General features: G+C 31.0%; 1 protein-coding gene across 3 annotated transcripts in view; it reads right to left on the reverse strand.

Moving 5' to 3' along the window:
* Window positions 1-19,929, reverse strand: part of LOC115882578 (chloride channel protein 2) — a 54,593-nt gene that overhangs the window by 22,114 nt on the left and 12,550 nt on the right. The window contains exons 1-3 of one of the 3 annotated variants that reach the window (XM_030900767.1): window positions 15,079-15,093; window positions 12,352-12,561; window positions 1,518-1,638 (exon numbers count right to left, since the gene is read on the reverse strand). In XM_030900767.1, coding sequence (XP_030756627.1) covers window positions 1,518-1,638; window positions 12,352-12,513 — 283 coding nt within the window. In that variant the 5' untranslated portion in view covers window positions 12,514-12,561; window positions 15,079-15,093. Of the gene's footprint in view, window positions 1-1,517; window positions 1,639-12,351; window positions 12,582-15,078; window positions 15,094-19,929 lie in introns of those variants that run through there. The other 2 variants (XM_030900768.1, XM_030900769.1) reach the window with 2 other exon arrangements.

A 19,929-nucleotide genomic window follows, 5' to 3' on the forward strand; every position in this document is an offset into this window, starting at 1 on the left:
AAAAACATGCAAAATATATAGTCATACTATCCCTAACTAACTATAATACCAAAGAATAATATTCTTTGCTAATACCAACTAATACGAATATACGGCAACAGCGCCGTTCATAATGTAGCACCTCAATAAAAAAAATAATATGTCCTTATCTTTATCTGACTCAAAATCAAAGATGCCGGCTTTTTTCATACCATTGCCACCGACCGCCGACCGCTGTCGGGTTTCTAGGAAAGAAACCTACGTCGCCGGGCGACAACTAAAATCCAGTTTATATTTTATTATAATCGATCCTGACGAATAAATGAATTTTACAAATGAATGAATTTTATAAATGAATGGTTTTTGCTGCCGAATTAATATATTTCAAGGCAGATGACGCATCTATTCGATATTTTTATTCGAATAGTTTTCAACGAATGTTTTCTTACTAGCTATCGAATTATTCGAATGAATTGCAACTATCGAATGTTTCGATAGCATTCATTCGATAGTTCCCACTACTAGTTATAACTGCCCGAGTTTATACCGGGTGCGTCTCAAAAGTGGCTCACTCCAATAACTTTTTTATTTTTTTAGATAAAAAAACGAGGTTTGGTATGTTAGTATATGACATAAATTGGGATTGATTGACGTATTTTCTTTTCGGTCACTTCCTGTTTCATCGGAAATGATTACAGCTTTTGATTTTCGATAGAAAATGACACTCTGAATCGAATAACATATCATATGTCAACTTTTGACATAGTCACTCAAAAACAAATTGTATTTTAAAATTCAATCTAGAGTCTGTGTTAAAAACACTAATTTTCAATCAAGGAACCTTGGAAAAATAGATTTGATGGTCTAATGTTTTTAGTGTCTTGTCCAGAACGGTTAATAGATGCCCAAATCGTATTTTTAATCATATCTCAATTTTTTCAAATGGGACGAGGGTGGCTCATTAGCATATTTGGAAAAAGCATTTTTTTACGAATAATTTGATACCGCACACTTGGTATTTCAAGTCAAATTGTCGTTATGAACCGCATGTTACAATTTCAAATAAACCATATGCGAAAATGCCAAAAGTTGACATATGATATGTCATTCGATTCAGAGTGTCATTTTCTATCGAATAAAGTAAAAAAATACCGGGGGTGTCATTTAAAAATCAAAAATTGTAGTCATTTCCGGTGAAACCGGAAGTGACCGAGAAAAATTGAATACGTCAATCAATCCCAATTTATGTCATATACTAACATACCAAATCTCGTTTTTTTAACTGCAAAAATAAAAAAGTTATAGGGGTGAGCCACTTTTGAGACGCACCCAGTATACATAATTATTCGATACCCAATAAAATTAAAATACAAAATATACGAGTTTGGTTCAAAAATGTGTTTTTGTGTCACTCTATATTCTTTTTTTAATTCTTCTTTATGAATATCATTCATTCTAATGAAATCTGATCAAAAAATATGTATAAGCTTATACTAATTCAGTAAGCAATAAACGATAACTATTTTTTTTTAATTTACCTTGATATCCTCTTAGTTCTCTTTTTCTAGCCTTTTCTTCTTTAATTCTTCTTTTTTCTGCGGCTTTGAGACTTTCTAATTTTGCGAATTCTCCTAATTGCTGGCTGTAACGGCCATACATCTGAAAGATAAAAATAATTACGATTACGATTATGTTTTGCGAGATCCCCAATGGTCCAACCCTCCAATTTAACACACCCTGTACAAATCGCAGTGGCGCGCACTGCAAAAATAGCATTTTAAATAATTAATTAATCAATATATTTATTTTCTCTAAATTGGGGGAAAATTCGCAGATTTGGCATTATTGCGTCGTACAGCAGTCGAAATTAAATGACGCGATGCTTCCTTAGTCTATCTCTTTCTTACACATTAGCGTTTAATATCCCATTAGAGACAATATGAGACGTCAAGTTAAGTAAACCCGCCTTATCCATTTAAAAAAAAATGACCTAATGATATATGTACCTATATTAATAGTGGACACTGAAATCTATATAAACATAGTCCCAGGCTGCACCAAAAGTCGCCTATTCCTATATAAAATTCACCACAAATTACGTTACTGCAGCAAAATCGTTTTGTCCTCTTATATTTGTTTTTTATTGTCATTATTGTTGCAAATCCCGCATTTTTTTCATAGGCTTTTTACACAAGTAGGTATAAAAGTGCCATTACACGGCGTGTGGAGCGCCGATCCACGCTTCAGGCGCCTGGAGCGCCGCGCCTAGACGCGCCAAGACGCGCACAAACGCGCACAGTGCGGCGACTGGTAATTTTAGCCGGACAAAACCTCAGGAGCGATGTTTGGGACTTAAAATCTAAGAACGTAGCAAATGGTTTAATATATGTATAGCACCCATATGGGTTAAATTTATTTATTTATTAACAACTTAATTTATTAATAAATATATAAAAATAATAAATATAATAACAAAATAATAAAACTATTATATTATTCGTACGTGACACACAAAAATCGTACTGTAAACTAATGCTAAATAAATAAAATTATGATATCAGGTAAATACTTAAAAAAACTTTATTTTAGCAGTTATTTTTTAATTACTTTGTGATCTTGTGAAACCCTGTATATTTTATTTTAAAAAATTATATTTTATTTAAAAATAAATAAAATAGTTATTTTAATTTTAATTTTAACACTCTGTAATTGTAAACTCATATACAGGGTTCTTCACCACATACGACACGGAGTATTGTAGCTAAACGATGAGATTTTTACAAATTATAAGTTTGGGGTTCGTTGAAGGACTATTAGAGCTACAATTTAAAAATATTTTTACAAGATACAGAGTGTCCCAAATAAATAAAAAATATCAAAGTTGTATTTTTTTAAACGGAACACCCTGTATATTATTACATTTTTAGTTTCTACGATTAAAATAAAGGTAAATTTGATTAAGGTTTATTATACTTAAACCTTACCGTTTTTGAAATATTTTCAATTTTGTGAAATTGCAGTAAAAATTTTAAAGCTTCATTTCTCCAAGGGTATCAATGTTTTTAATACTAACTATTTAATAAAGTTTATTTATTGATCAGTTATTGTGTTGCAATAATAAAAATAATACTACCTTATACAGAGTGTCTAAAAATTTATTTTAAATAATTATTAGCTTCAAACGGCAATAACTTCTTTAATTTAAATGGAATGCCCTGTATATTTTAGGAGAATCAGATGCACAATTAAATTTGTTTATCCCTTCAAGTTTTCGTAGAAAATGGATTTTCTTATAATTTAGACCTCATTTATCAATATATCCATGGAATATTGACATTTTAGATTGTTTTTAAAGCAACAAATGTACAAAATGTACAGACTAGTAATATTATCGTTTTTAGCAAAACGATAATATTACTAAAAAGAAAACTATTTAAATCTGTATAAAAGAGTATACCATTAATTAAATATAACACCATTATTTCCGCCCATATACTAATTAATGACATACTTAATTGTGTTCATTAATAAATTATTATAAATAAATGTGGATTTTTGAGTCAGAAATCAATATAATAATAAGTTATCAAATTAAAGTCTTTGTTGTTATAAATAAGCATTTATTAAAAAATGAAATATCATTTTTAAGGTGTTACTTTTTATCACACTGTCTAATCATCATCATCATCATCATCATTTAGCTTATACCGTCCACTGCTGAACAAAAGCCTCCCTTAACTCTAGCCATTTCCTTGTTACTTTTTATCACACTGTCTAATGCCCATACAAAATTCAGTTTTTTAGTATTTGGAGCAATTATTATTAATCAACGCAAACAGTCAGTTAATGTAGTTTGAATACTGGAATCATATTAATTGGTCCTCTTTAACAAATATTTAAACAGTTTTTTTTTTATTTCATAATGAAATAAACGAATTATATCGACAATATTAGTATCTGTACTCTTTAAAAATTTGGTACATCTTTAAAAATAATCTAAAATGTCAATAGTCCATGGGTATATTGATAAATAAGTTCTAAATTACAATAAAATGCATTTTCTACGGAAACTTAAAGAGATAGGTAAAAAATGGTATAATATAATTTGATAGACAATTAAATTGTGCATCTGATTCTCGTAAAATATACAGGGTGTTCCATTTAAATTAAACAAGTTATTGCCGTTTGAAGCTAATAATTATTTAAAATAAATTTTTAGACACTCTGTATAAGGTAGCATTATTTTTATTATTGCAACACAATAACTGATCAGTAAATAAACTTCAGTAAATATTTAGTATTAAAAACTTTGATACCCTTGGAGAAATGAAGCCTTAAAATTTTTACTGCAATTTCACAAAATTGAAAATATTTCAAAAACGGTAAGGTTTAAGTATAATAAACCTTAATCAAATTTACCTTTATTTTAATCGTAGAAACTAAAAATGTAATAATATACAGGGTGTTCCGTTTAAAAAAATACAACTTTGATATTTTTTACTTATTTGGGACACTCTGTATCTTGTAAAATTATTTTTAAATTGTATCTCTAATAGTACTTCATCGAACCCAAAACTTACAATTTGTAAAAATCTCATCGTTTAGCTACAATACTCCGTGTCGTATGTGGTGAACAACCCTGTATAGTAAGTATCTAAGACAATTTTTAAAACTTTTATTAAAACTAGTAATAATCATTTTTTAGACAGTTTTTATTAGAAATTATAAGAAATTAAAAAAAGCTTTTGCATATAGTCATGCTTTATTTAACAAGAACATCATTTCGATTTTTTTGTCTTGAGAAAAATTGCCGAACTGACTATTGGTGTCATTCATTGATTTTTCAAACTCAGTGTCTTTCGATGGAGTTTCAGTTAAGGTTTCAACGATTACAGCAGCATTCCTACCCCCACTAGCCCTAAAGTTCATAGTACTTGCAAAACCTAATTCTTCTTTTCAATGCTCTTCAATTAACCCTTTAATGAGTCTTTGTTTCGTTATTATACTAGCCAATTGAAATAAAACTTTTGGGCGTCCACCTTTTAAGCTTGAACTCTAACAAAACAAGGGAAAATGATCGTAGATGGGTCTTAACACCTTTCTTTTCTTCGTTACTAAGAGAGTTGGGATCTAAAAATTGCATCACGATATCCCACAAAACGGTCAAGAGATGATGTTGGTTTTAAAACGTTCAGGGCGCGTCCTGGCGCGGGTTTCCACACTCCGTGTAAAGGTTGTCGCCCACTAGACCGCGGCGCGACGCGGCGCGGCGCCATGTGGAAATTTCTTTTGTCTGCTTGCCATGTATTTAAATGGACCAACGCACATCAGAGCGCGCAGCGCAGAAGCGCGCCGCGGGATTTCCGTCAAGAAGTCGGAAGACTTCTCTAGCAACTTTTTTCCGTCTCCGCCGTTTTGGCGCGTTGCAGTGTGCGTACTCACATTGGAAATAATTTTGCATTCGAGTCTTTTCAGTTGGCTTTTTGACTAGGAACTAGTGATACGTATCAATGGTAGAATTGTATTTTTAAAGGTAAATTAGGCAAATCGATTTTCATAAAGGAATATGATATTTTTTTAAGTCTTCCCTCACTAGAGACAGATGGACGAAATGCCGTTCTATCAAAGATTTAATATAATTGAGGGGTGTAGAGGCAAAACCGGCAATCTCCACTTTTTAACAAAAGTGACAATCTCCAATTTTTAAATTCTAATTACCTAAATATATAAAAAAGATCAGGGTTTTTTTCACCACATAACTAATATACACATCAGAATAAATAAGAATTATCAAAAGTATTAGTAATTTGTCTCTTCTGAAAAAATATGATGAGTAGAGATGCTCGGTGTTTTGCTTCTAAAACCCTCAATTGAGGAGTGCGTAAAATGTTTCCTTTATATTTTGTAATACTGAAAAAAATGATCTTGTCTTTTTGCAAAAAATACTGAAAAAAATGAACTTCTTTCTTTTTTTGTTAATCGTATGAGTCCAAACTTTTCCTCACCCCCTCTTCCTCTTCCTCTGTTAGAAGAGCACAAAAAATACGCTTTCGTCCGTACTTGAACTCATTGCTTTAAAAACTAAACTACAGTAAGTAAAAAACACTTCGACTATAACTAAATAGCGTTGCCGCGTCTCAAAAGCGCGCTATAGTGGGCGCAGTTCCTTCGCAGCCAGAAAAAATTCTCTTCCCAGCGCCGCGCCGCGCAGCGGTCTAGTGGGCGACAACCTTAACTGCTCATATACCAGGTCCGTGGCCCGAAAATCGGAGCGCCGACCCAATCACACGGAGCGTGGTGCGGCAGTCGACGGTCCAGGCGCGGCGCTCCACGCGCCGTGTAATGGCACCTTTATTCATTTCAAATTCTTACCTAATTTCAATAAAATAACATTATCTAATATATCAAGTTAGGATGCAAATATCTTGTTATAGCAAAACCCGCAATATGCATCGTCCACAAAAAAACCCGCCTTATCCGAATTATTTTTGCGTTTTTTCTCTTTAAAAATTAAATATTAATTTTTATTTATTGGAAATATTATATGGGAAAATGAATAATTAATTAATAATAAAATGAATAAATATGTCTTACGAAATTTCTAGAATAAAAATAAGATAAATGCTTATTAGCCGACCATACCAAGAGGTATGGTAGGCTATTAAGATCAGCAAAAAAAAAGGTTTTTTAATTTCACTCAAAAAAAAACAAAATATTTTCATGGTGTCTGTCTGTCTGTCCGTCTGTCTGTAACACGATAACTCAAAAACCGCTAAACCGATTTTAACCAAATTTGGCACAAAAATACTGTGGCACCATTAGTTTTTGGTGGGGGTGGGGGGATGGTAAGTGGGTATGGGAGGGGGTTAAAAGTTTAAAAAAATAGTAACTCCAAAATTACAGTAGCTAGCGGTTTTCAATTTAAGATTAGGAATAATATTTGCAACAAAATTTTGTAATAACATCAAAATCAGTCAAAGTCGCAGTTTTTATGATAAAAAAAATTGGAAATATTCCTTTACTTTGAAACTAAAAGAACTGCCTAGCAACTTTTTATTAACATATTTTAGTATGGGCGGCTATACGTGTCTCCCGGCGCCAATTTTTTTTTTTTAGAATATTTGTTGGATTAGTACTGAGTTAGGTATTTTGTCTGGAGTAAGCAACGCCTGACATTATATGCACGACTCTGACAAATTGTAATATAAAAATTATTTAATTTTTGGATTAAAACAAAAAATGTAAACAGTATTAATGGATTTTTCCTAATTAACATACTTTTATTAGTTCACGTGATCTCAAAAACAATAAAACCTCATTAAAAAATGTACTCAAACAAAACTTTTATTGATTTTTTCAATGAATGTCGTTCTTTTTCAATTACTAGACAGAAGATAATTTTTTAAACAAACATTTACACATATTATTTATTCTTCAATATACCTAGTTAATATATTTTTTCGCCACAACTCATTACCTTATCAATTTGTAAGTCTGAGGTCTGAGTAAATAAATAAAAAAATATATCTTGAAATATATAAAAAATGTGACACATCATGAATCAGGAATGGGTACATGTATAATTCAAAATTTTAGGAAATCGATTGTAAAGATAATCTTCGTGAGTAAAATTGGAATCCACACTGATCGTAAATAAAAATATTTTATCTCCCTTTCTACACAATTCGTTACTATGTTATTATGCTACTAAATAAAATATACATTATACTACCAAAAAAAAAGGCGTCAATGACGGATGAGGAATGACAATTGATGGTAATTTTAAGCCCTAGACGTCGTCTACTTGGCCCTAATACTCTTCTTTATTTTTCAATGGCGAATTTTTCTGTGTCTGGAAACGTTTTATCCCTATTTAATCTTTCTAAAATTAGTGGTAATTTTCAGTAAATAACGTCTAGAGATTAACCCCGTCAAAATTATCATCGATTGTCATACCTCAGCCGTCTTCGACGCCGTTTTTTTTTGATCGTACGTTACAATTAAAATATCTGTTTATATTTTTAATGTGAGCTGGTAATTTACACTCTATGTTACCTATACCCCCAATATATTTTTAAATTATTTACCTATGAATAAAGAAATTGCGTTTGTTACAAAAATATTTTCTGATTCTGGAACTGCTGAAAATGGTCTGTTTTTTGATTAACTCGACATTTTTCTGACCAAATCTGCCCATTCAAAATTCAATTTTTTGCTAAAAGAACGTTTAGGAACATATAAAATATTTTTTATATGTTTTGAATATTATTAAAAACAAAATTCTTAATATATTAAAAGTTATTCTATTATCAGAAGCAAAAAATGTATTTTTGTATCAATTATTGATCTATTTAATCTTATTTTCCCTGATTTTCCAACAAAGCTAGAACATTTAATTTATTGCATTGTGTGACACTAGACTAGACAATAGTAAATTTATAATAATATATATTTTTTTCAAAACACCAAGAGATTATCTAGATTAGTTTTAAGAAATCCTGAGACATTTGAGATAAATCAATATCTTTCTTATATTGTGTCTTATATTTGATTTATAATAAATAACATAATGCAGGAAATAATAGAAGATATTTGGGATAACTAATACACTGCCCAGCATCTCTATTTCAAGGAATTAACAGAATAATTTAGTTATAGAACCCTTTTTTAGAATATTTTCGAGTAAGTATTTTAAGACGTATGGCTCTTTGATATATCTTTTACTATGCTCTCCGGAACAGCATGCGGCCCGTCTGGCTCCCGATACCCGTTGCGTTTACTACTGCGCATCGGAAGAAGATCCTATATTTTTTATTAATTTAGTCCTATAAATTCTAGTATTGAATATAAATCGAACATGTATCCATAGCGCAGTGCGTAGAGTTTCCGATCACGAACCGATGATTCAGAGTTCGAATCCGGGTCAGGGCAAAAACTTTTTTATTTTATTTTCGTTTATATTCTGATAGTAAAGTATTAAATATTTGTTTTTTTAATTACCGGAATTATTTAATACTTTTCTATCAGAATATAAACGAAAATAAAATAAAAAAGTTTTTGCCCTGACCCGGATTCGAACTCTCAGTCATCGGTTCGTGGTCGGAAACTCTACGCACTGCGCTATGGAGACATGTTCGATTTATATTCAATACTAGAATTTATAGGACTAAATTAATAAAAAAATATAGGATCTTCTTTCAATGCGCAGTAGGGAACGCAACGTTTACCGACAGCCAAACGGACCGCATGCTGTTCTAGAGAGCATAGTAAAAGATATATCAAAGAGCCAGACGTCTTAAAATACTTGTTTTTCCGACGTTGCTATCTCTCGTACTAATAGAATGACATTTATCTAAATAAGAAAACATTCGATCAATGTGTACTACCAGTCATAACCTATGAATGCAAAACCTGTACAGGGTGAGTCAACGATAGAGTAAAGTCCAGTATCTCATTTGTTTCGAGGTTTACAAAAAAATATTAAATATAAAAGTTATAGACATTGTTAAGATACACATTTTAAAATTATTATACAGTATACAGGGTGCTTCAAAAAAGTGTGGCGAATAAAACATATGTTTTTTTAAATGCAACGCCCTATTTTTTATTTTATTTTTAGATTCTGCGTAAAATTCCATAACTTTTTTATATATAGTGTTATATACCTAAAATTAATAGTTTTTGTTATATTTAAATTTGTTTAAATAAATGTTAGATTGCAGTGGGTTAAAAAATTTTCAATGATGGCATTGATTCTGAAGTTGGACAACTAAAATTTGGTAGGAGAATTTTATAGAGATATAGAAAAAGACCTATGTAAAGATATTTTAGTTAGATGTTACAGGGTGTTCAAAATATATTTACGAATTTCAACTACTTAAAATTAAGGTACACCCTATATATTATCATTTTTTCTAAAAGATTTTACCAAACTTTTCAACTTTTATTAAGAATTTCATATATCTATTTTTATTAGTTTGCGATTTATTCCGATTTTTTTCTATTTTTACCCATATTTTTAATACAATTGTGCTATAACATCATAGTTGCCATGACAAAAGTAATAATTATCACAATTTCATGTCTGTTAAGCAAGTTAAGAACAAAATTTGAATTTTAGTTTAATTTGTTGTAATAAGTATAAATGGTAGAGATAATAGTTAAAGATTTTCTTGAAATGAATTAGTCAATGTGATTGATATACACGGAACACGGACAAGCTTAGAAAACCACATTTTTTGGTTCAGTACTATATATTATATAGTACTTTGCTAACTACTATAAGGATAGATGTATATTATCTAGAAAACATCTTCAGTGTGTAATGGGACGGTTTCGCGGCAGTAGTAATATTGGCTTTACCAAATAAATTATAAACCAGAATTACTACGAGAAAAAACTTTACTGTATGTCGAAGAAAATTCATATATCAGTAGTCTTCAGCAATTAGGTAATCTAGTATTACCCTAATCTGTGGCTATTCGCCCCGACGAAAAATCCCAAGTGTCATCTTTCATAATATAGAAATACACCAAGAAATTCACTACTGCGATTTAGTTTATTTGAGTAAAGTTAATTAATTTTAACTAATACCAGCAATTGTAACTAATTATGATGCTACTTGTTAAAGGTAAGTAATAAATAGTTTTGTTTTGTCATGGTAACTATGATTTTATAGGGTAATTGTATTAAAAATATAGGTAAAAATAGAAAGAAATGGGAATAATTCGCAAACTATTAAAAATAGGGATATGACATACTTAATAAAAGTTGAAGAGTTTTGTCAAATCTATCAGAAAAAATGATAATATATAGGGTGTCCCGTTTAAAAAATTTGAGATTTTTTAATTTTAAGTAGTTGAAATTCATAAATATATTTTGAACACCCTGTATCACTTAAATAAAATAGCTTTACATATATCTTTTTTTCATCTCTATAAAACTCTCCTACCAAATTTTGATACTCCAACTTCAGAAACAATGGCACCACTAACAATTTTTTCCCACACTGTAATTTAATATTTGTTTAAATAATTTGAAATATTACAAAAACTATTAATTTTAGGTATATAACATTATATATAAAAAGTTATGGAATTTTACGCAGAATCTAAAAATAAAATAAAAAAAAGAGTGTTGTATTCAAAAAAAAACATATGTGATAGCCGCCACACTTTTTAAAGCACCTTGTATATTCTATAATAATTTTAAAATGTGTATCTTAACCATCCCTATAATTTTTATATTAAACATATTTTTGTAAACCTTGAAACAAATGAGATAATGGACTTTACTCTATCGTTGACTCACCCTGTACATCATAATGAAACTGGAATGGAACGAAATATGCTACGAATAACAAAAAAAAGGAGCATAAAAAATAGAGTGGATACAACAAAAGACCCAGATAATTGATGTCATTCACTATTCACAGGATCAAATCCCTCAAGTGGCAATGCCCAGGACACCTGGCATGAAGGACGGACAATAGGTAGAGCAGAAAAATTAAAGCATGGTACTCACAAGGAATTAGGAGATCTAGAAGACTAAACCTAGGATGGGACTGTGATGTTAGGAAATTGGCAGGGATAATTGTGTTGTCGCACTACCATGATCCAGAGAAAGATCTGAGAAGCCAGATAAACAGAGCAGTGGTCAGCTCAGGATGTCTGAGACAAATAATGGACAAACCCCTTCATGCGAACATACAGCAAAATTAAAATTTATAAGACCTGCATCAGATCAATAACGATATATGGCATAGAAATCCGAGAGGAAAAAAACAAGACCAAAAGCATGTTAAGAGTCGCTGAAATGAAGAACCTAAGAACCATAATGGAAAAGACTAGAAGAGACAGAATTAGAAACACAAATATTAGACAACAATGTGGAATACAGGACGTAGTGAGATGGGGTAGGCAAAGAAAAAGACAATGTTTCGCACACGTAAAACGTACCTATGGAAGATCTCAAATAAGTAAAAGAAGAAGAAGAAGCAGGGATAATTTAGACCAGGCATAACCAACAATAAACAGCAAATAAAACAATAATTTAACATTGTGTGAAATCCTAAGCAAAATTTAGTAAAAATAATAATTTACCTCTAATAAAAATTCGTAGTAAAAATTTAAACCTATTCTTACTCTTCTATCCATATCAAATAGACTCTAAGACTGTCTGATATAAAATGAAGTAACAGCAAAAGGTATATTGAAAAAAAAACAACTTTATAAGTAGCCTAACCTAATCTATCATCAGATATTGACCGTTTTAATAGAAAATAAGTAATGGAAAATAAAGAATTTGCTAATTAATTGCTCTATCCAGTGGCGTTACTCTCAAAATAACGTTAAATTAAAAAAAAATCCTTACTAAAGTGCTTTGGTACTCTTCCTCCTGCGATGGGAAGGGATAGAAAGCTAACTGGTGGTCAGGATTTCCAGATTTTTTCTTTTTTCGCAAGAACTTTTCGAAATCTTCCCAGTCCTGATCTGTAGCCTGCTCATCAGACAGTCCGTCTGACTCTTTATCCATGTTTGCAGGATTTTTTTATAGTTTTTTGTCTCAGAAAAAGCACTGTATCTTTTTAGATATTTAGTATTAAAAACATTTTAAATGATTTGGTCCACAAAATGCAGTTTCTAGGATATCTACAAAACCGGATTATGCATCGGCTCAGGATATACAGAGTGAGTCTTAAATAAGTGCAAATATTTTCGGGGCTGGTAGATCTCGATAAAAGAATCATATTTTTTCTTTTTTTCAAATAAAACCAAAATCCGAAATATTTTACTTTCAAAATTTAAAAAAAAAAATGTTCGCTTATATTTTAAGAACATTTGGATAATTTCTGGGTTTTCTTTCTTTTAAATTTAATTTACTACCTATGTGTTGCCATATTATGTATACCGGGTGCGTCTCAAAAGTGGCTCACCACTATAACTTTTTTATTTTTTCAGATAAAAAACCGATATTTGGTATTTTAGTATAATGACATAAATTAGGATTGATTGACGTATTCAATTGTTTTTGGTCACTTCCTGTTTCACCGGATTTTGATTTTTAAATGGAACCCTGGGTATTTATTTTACTTTATTCGATAGAAAATGTCACTCTGAATAGAATGACATATCACATATCAACTTTTGACATTTTCGCTTTAAAAAAAATCGTATTTTAAATTTCAATCTGTGTTAATTTTTAATCAAGGAGCCTTGGAAAAATAAAGTAAATTAAAGATTTCAGTTAACGTCTCCTTTTTGCTGCCAGGGCTAATCTGGACGGGGCCTACTTTGTTTACGCGGAATCCGAACCGCGGTCCTCGGCCATATCATGGTCAATGGCCTATCGACTTGGCAAGTGTCTAAATCAACTCACTCAATTACTCACGAGATATCCGATCTCATCCGGCCTCGAACCGGCGTGAATGAGTAGTGTGTGTCAATAAATTTTACACTGTTGCCTTTATTGGACAACAGCACGATACAGAGTTTCGAACCGGTCACCTGTCCATCCACTAGTATCGCCTTATGTCGCTTAACTTCGGTGTTCTAATGGGAACCGATTTGAGGGATTTGATTCAGAGTGTCATTTTCTATCGAATGAAGTAAAAAAATACAGAGGGTGTCATTTAAAAATCAAAAGTTGTTGTCATTTCCGGTGAAACAGGAAGTGATCAAAAACAATAATTGAATACGTTAATCAATCCTAATTTATGTCATATACTAACATACCAAATCTCGTTTTTTTTATCTGAAAAAATAAAAAAGTCATAGGGGGTGAGCCACTTTTGAGACGTACCCGGTATATACCCGGATTTTTTTCAAAAAATTCAAAATTTTCCAAAAAAAATTTTTTTCGTGAAAAAAAATACCTCTAAAAATATTTGCACCTATTTAAGACTCATCCTGTATAAGTATTCTTGCAAATTTTCATTAAATGACACTTTTTTTATCTAGTAAATTAATAATTAGCTTCAATAAAATGTTATCTCTTTTAATAAAAATATATTGGCACACGCTTACATATAAATAAGGTATTATAATTATGAAAAATTCTATATATACTTTTTATTATACAATAAAATATTTACTATTGACATATATGTTGTTAAAAATTCAAACTACACACCATTCTAAAAAAAGATGATTTTTTTATCTAATCTTGTTAATTATTATATATAGAATACTACTGTTAAGTTCTGAAAATAAATTGTAGAGGCATGAAAAATTAAAAGAATGATACAAAATTTCGCACATAAATATGCTATGGAAGTATGACATTTCTTCAATGCATTATTGATTAATAATTAATTATTTACTACATTGTTGACAACTAGCTATACAGTGTATTTAGCATTTAGTAGCTTAATATAGTAACTGATTTATACAGGGCGAGTTTTAAATAAGTGAATATATTTTAGGGGTGGTATATTTCGCCTCAGAAACAGGTCCCTGAGGTTTTTTCGCGAATTTTTTTTTTGAAAATTTGGAATTTTTTGAAAAAAAAATTGGAATTTGTTTTAATTATTAGTTAAAAATATAATATCTTCATTATTACACAGTAGTATACGAACCCAGTGGTTCTCAAAATGTAAGCGAAATATCAAATCAATTTTTTTTTTAATTTCAAAGTAAAATATCTTGGTTATTTTGGACTTACTTGAAAAACGGTAAAGAGAAAATATGTCTCTTTTATCGAGATCTACCAGCCCTGAAAATATTTGCACTTATTTAAGACTCATCCTGTATATACCAGATTGCTATATTTTGAGAATATTAATATTTTTTATATATTATGTACTTTAACTGCCACCACTATTTATTTTCTAATATGTCAGATTTTTTATTCTTATTTTACTATGATCACACAAAAAATCTGATGATTTCACTGTCAGATTTATCACTAATTGAAATTAATAATCAAATTATTTTTTAAACTTAAAAATAATTCATTCATCAAAACCTAATTCATGATGGTACTATAGAATAGAGCAAATATAATTAATAAATATAGTAAGAAATGAACTGCATTTTGTGGAAAACCTTGAATTTAAAGTAGTTTTTTATTATCATATATTTATATATCATATTTAAGAACCTATTCACGGGCACAAAACACTACTTAGAACAGCACAGTATTGCGATTGCAAAATTTGAAACAAAACTAAACTAATGCAATTGGCTCAAGTGACTATACACTCGCATTATCCAATTTTTCTATTTGGTTTTATTACTCCAGACCAAGAGAGAGACGTAATTTAAATGAATTCGACATTGACATATTTCTTACATTTTTTTTAATAAAATTAATTTTTTTTATAATGCATCAAGTAATTCATAAGTTCCCTTTGATCTAACAGCGAAGCGATTTGTCAATCTGTAGTACGGATGACTGATTGCCTGAATAATCTGGAACGATTGAGATCCCTAAAGGAGGTATGTTTGTTATTCTAATCAGAACCGCATTATTTTTTTTTATTAATTTAGTATTTTTGTATTTCTTATAATTCAAGAACGAATTCGTATATATTATTCTAGTGGGGTGCTTTAAGCCCTTATGGGATACAAACCTCGGAATTAATTTACTGTGAACGAATTTTTATAAAACTTTTTGCATTGCATTGTTCATAAGATTTTTGACAACACATCGCTAAGAAACCGCCGTTTGCCAGCTTTTCAAATTTATAATGAATTGCACCTAAGTAACGTACATATTAACTAACAGAGTATAAGAAGAAGATTAAATTAAGCAAATCTTATCTCAAAAATGCCTGCTTTGGGACCAGAACTTACTAGATCTGCTGTCTAGGACCAAAAGCAAACGGTCTTAATGTAAAAATTACGAAAAAATGTTAATGTCTTCTTCAAAAGCGAATAACCCCAACAAAAATAAAGCTAATGAGATGAACCAAAAAACAAACTATCGTGAAAGGATGTACCTAATGTCTTGCTGTTTTAGCATATCCCACAGGGTGTTACAAACTTTCACCAAAATATCAACATTTTATTTTCCCTCGTATAATAATTAACAGATGAGGAGTTTCATTTTTAATTTAAAAAGAGATACTAAAAAGTCATAATTTGGCTATATACTGCTTAAAAATTCATCAAAATCGACCCACTAGAACTAAATATATTAAACTTTAAAGTACATCAAAGTTTCAAGGTTTTCAAATATTTTTTTTTGAAAATTTATGAGTATCTAGAAAAAATCAGTTCAATATCAGTAAATATTAATAAGTTATCCACACATCGACCCCCCAAAAGACACCAGATGATTGATTTGATATAACTTTTTATTTTTTTTAGGATTAATTGAAAAAAATTTGCTGGAAAACCATGGAACTTTGTCTAGCAAGATAAATTTTTCAATTTTTCTATAGAACGAGAATCACAATTCACAATTTCATGACTACAGATGAAAGAATGAGACCAAAGCGTTTCTGAAAATTTTTGCAAAGAAACAAAGTGACGAGACAAGTTAAATTTACAAAAACATTTCGATAATTCCAGTAATATTTGGGACAGTCCAGGGACTATGACCTTTTGATGTGTTGTGGAAACTTTTTCAAAGGATTTTCTGGAAGATGAATTAGTATTTTATCGATGATCTTATCTACTTTGACTGATATTAATCGATTCATTATTTGGATATAAAAAAGTCAAATACATCAGTATAAATTCTCAGAGATTTTTCTAGAATTTACAAACTACAAACTTTATGACCCCTTGAATTTTGTCAATTGAAGAATACATAAAAAACGATTTGCTTGTATTTTAATTGGATGAATTTTAAATCTATCTGACTAAAACCGGTTACAGAACTGTTGTACCGGATCTAATAAATTGTTTCATCGACGTCCATTTTTCCTGTTCATGTCAAACCGCAATATTATATTTCAATCGGCGGTTTTTTTACACCGCGTGTTGTTATTTTGCCTCAAATATAATCTTGAACTTGACATTTACCTTTTAAGTAAGTAATTTACTGAATGATATAACGTCTACTGCGGTATTGTTATGGTGGTGTAATTTTAATAAAAAAAAAGTATTATCGTTGATGTAGTGTGTGTATCTATTAGTTAAATTCGACAATTAAATTAAAAAAATAATTTGTACAGTGTGGGTCAAATTCGACGCTTTTAAATGGAATAACACCCTTTTCTATAGGAGATAGACCAAAACTAATATCCGTGTCTGGAGCTCAATTTTCATCAAAAACATGATGGTGAAAACCGCACATCAATATCTGTTACCGTTTCGGAGTTACAGGGTGTTTTTAAAAAATGTGCATTTTTAACAAATCGCTGTAACTTTTTTGCTATGGAAAATTTTGTATTTGTATGAAAACATTTTCAAAGCACCTTTTTAGTAGAATTTAATGGTGTAAGTATAATTTTTTTAAAATTAATAATTTAAGAGTTATCAACAGAAAATTTGATTTTTTATTTGGGACACCCTCTATATTTTTAATTGACTGAAAAGAATTTAAAATTACCTTTCCAAAAATATAGCACACTTGATATTTTGTCATAATCCCCTTCGAAATACAGAATTTTTAAAAGTTCTCCACTTTTAACTCGTAGGCTTTGGACACCTTATTGATAATAAGCCCTTAATGGAACTCGAAACATATTTTTCCAACAAGACGACGCACCGCCTCTGAACGCTGAAGTGATCAGCAAATTTTTGCAGCCAATTTCAAGAATAATTGGATAGCTAACCAAGATCCCAGCCGTTGGCCGCCTGACTTAGTGCCCATGGATCTAATCCTATGGATTTATTTGCGGAAGAATAAAGGTTCCTTATTCTTCCGTATAATCTAGACAAGAATTAAACATACTTAGTAGTTATGAGAGAGTATCATCATCTTTCTGGGTTAGTTAATGAATTTCGCGAGAAATGTTCAAAAACTGCCCCGTCTGTCCATAACAGAAGACGGTCGATATGTCGAACACCTGTAGCAAAATCTCATGCCTTGGTTTGCTATTTATTTTTATTGTTATTAGATATAGTTTAAATGTGTTGAAGTTGGTTAAATATATTTTAAATTGTTATAAAATTCTGCATCTCTCATAGCAAATATTATTTTCGTTTTAATTGATGCTCACAGCTAGAATTTTTTTGCATTACAGCCGATGCCGTTCAAAGCGTACTTATTTAAAGCCGGCGAATTTATATATACTCTATATCTCGAAGAGGAATCGAGGAAAATATCAAGTGTGTTATACACACACCGGAAAAATCTAGGGATATTATTTTATTAAAGTTAAAAATAAATGTTTTGAATAAACAACCACATATTTGTAGGCCGATTCTTTCTACTTCAATTGAAACGAAGTAGTCACACTAGTTATTTCTAAATTTGGGTTATTTGCAGAAGTGTTTGTGCATTTTTTGTCAAATGTATAAAAAGCACCTAGCATCAATTGTTCGAATTTAACCTGTACTGGCTATGTTTTTATGATAACCGGCCAGAATTCATTCAAATAGCTCTGTTTAGTATTAAACGACATTGTGGAGCGTAGACATCTTAATAGAGACGAAATGCTAAGGACCATGGGTATGCTTGAAGCTGGAATGCGCCAAATCGACGTAGCTAGAGCATTAAATACAACGCAAAGTGTAATATCGCGATTAAGTGCACGCTACCGTGAAAGTGGTGATGTTGCTGAAAGGCACACAAGGCGACATCGCATTACTACCCCTCAGCAAGATCATTTTTTACAATTAAATGCTCGACGCCGACCGACTCTTACAGCACCAGAGCTTAGTTTAATTCTCCAGGAAACACATAATGTAACCGTTAGTCCTGACACTATTCGCAATAGATTAAGAGAGGTCAACTTAAGAAGCAGACGCCCCTGGAATAGCTCAACCCTTAACGAGAGGAAATCGAGAGGTACCGATATTTGTGGGCTCAAGATCATGTTCAGTGGTCGAATGAACAATGGGCCAATGTTCTCTTCACGGATGAGTTACGCTTTGGAATTCATCCGGATTCGAGAAAGCTTAGGGTATGGAGAGAACCGGGAAATCTTATTCGGTTGGATCATGTTCAGGAAGTGCACCCTTATCAAGGTGGAATAGTTATGGTCTGGGGAGGAGTCCAGTTAGGCCGAAAAACCGATCTCGTTTTTCTTGAAAGGTTTCTAACAGGAATCACATATCGTGATTTAATTCTTGAGCCTGTCGTGTTACCATATGCCAATAATTTTGGGAGAAACTTCATTCTCATGTATGACAATGCACGGCCTCATACAGCCAGAGTGGTAAGTGAGTTTATCAATGCTCATCAATTAAACATCTTACCCTGGCAGGCACAATCTCCTGACCTCAACCCCATCGAGCACGTATGGGACGCGGTCCAAAGAAGAATTTTGAGAATGGGTATGCCTCGTGAAACTCGTAGGGATCTGGTTCGGGCCGTGAATGCAGCGTGGCAGGCTGTACCTCAAGAAGAGATAGACAACCTGATCAGGAGCATGGAGAGACGATGTAGGGCTGTAATGAACAGTAGAGGAGGCCATACCCTTTATTAAGTAAAAATCGTTTTATCTTTTTTTTAATTCGCAGTTTAGAATAAAAAAAATATGTGTGTATTTTTTTGAGTTCAATAAAAATCAAGGTAAATTTGAAAAATTCGGTAAATTTCGCATTTTTATTTCCAATAAGTCTTGTAAACTATTTGTTTATTTTAATTTTATTATATCAGAAATGCAAATAATAAAAATACTGACGATGGCTGGATAAAATTGTAATATCCCTAGACTTTTTCGGTGTGTGTATTTTTGGAAAGGTAATTTTTTAAATTCTTTTCAATAAATTACAAATATACAGGGTGTCCCGTATAAAAAATCATATTTTCTGTTGATAATTCTTAAATTATTAATTTTAAAAAAATTATACTTAAACCATTAAATTCTATGTAAAAAGGTGCTTTGGAAAT

Source organism: Sitophilus oryzae, unplaced genomic scaffold, assembly GCF_002938485.1.
Source record: "Sitophilus oryzae breed Bouriz unplaced genomic scaffold, Soryzae_2.0 scaffold_1789_pilon_pilon, whole genome shotgun sequence".
NCBI classification, from domain to species: Eukaryota; Metazoa; Arthropoda; class Insecta; order Coleoptera; family Curculionidae; genus Sitophilus; species Sitophilus oryzae.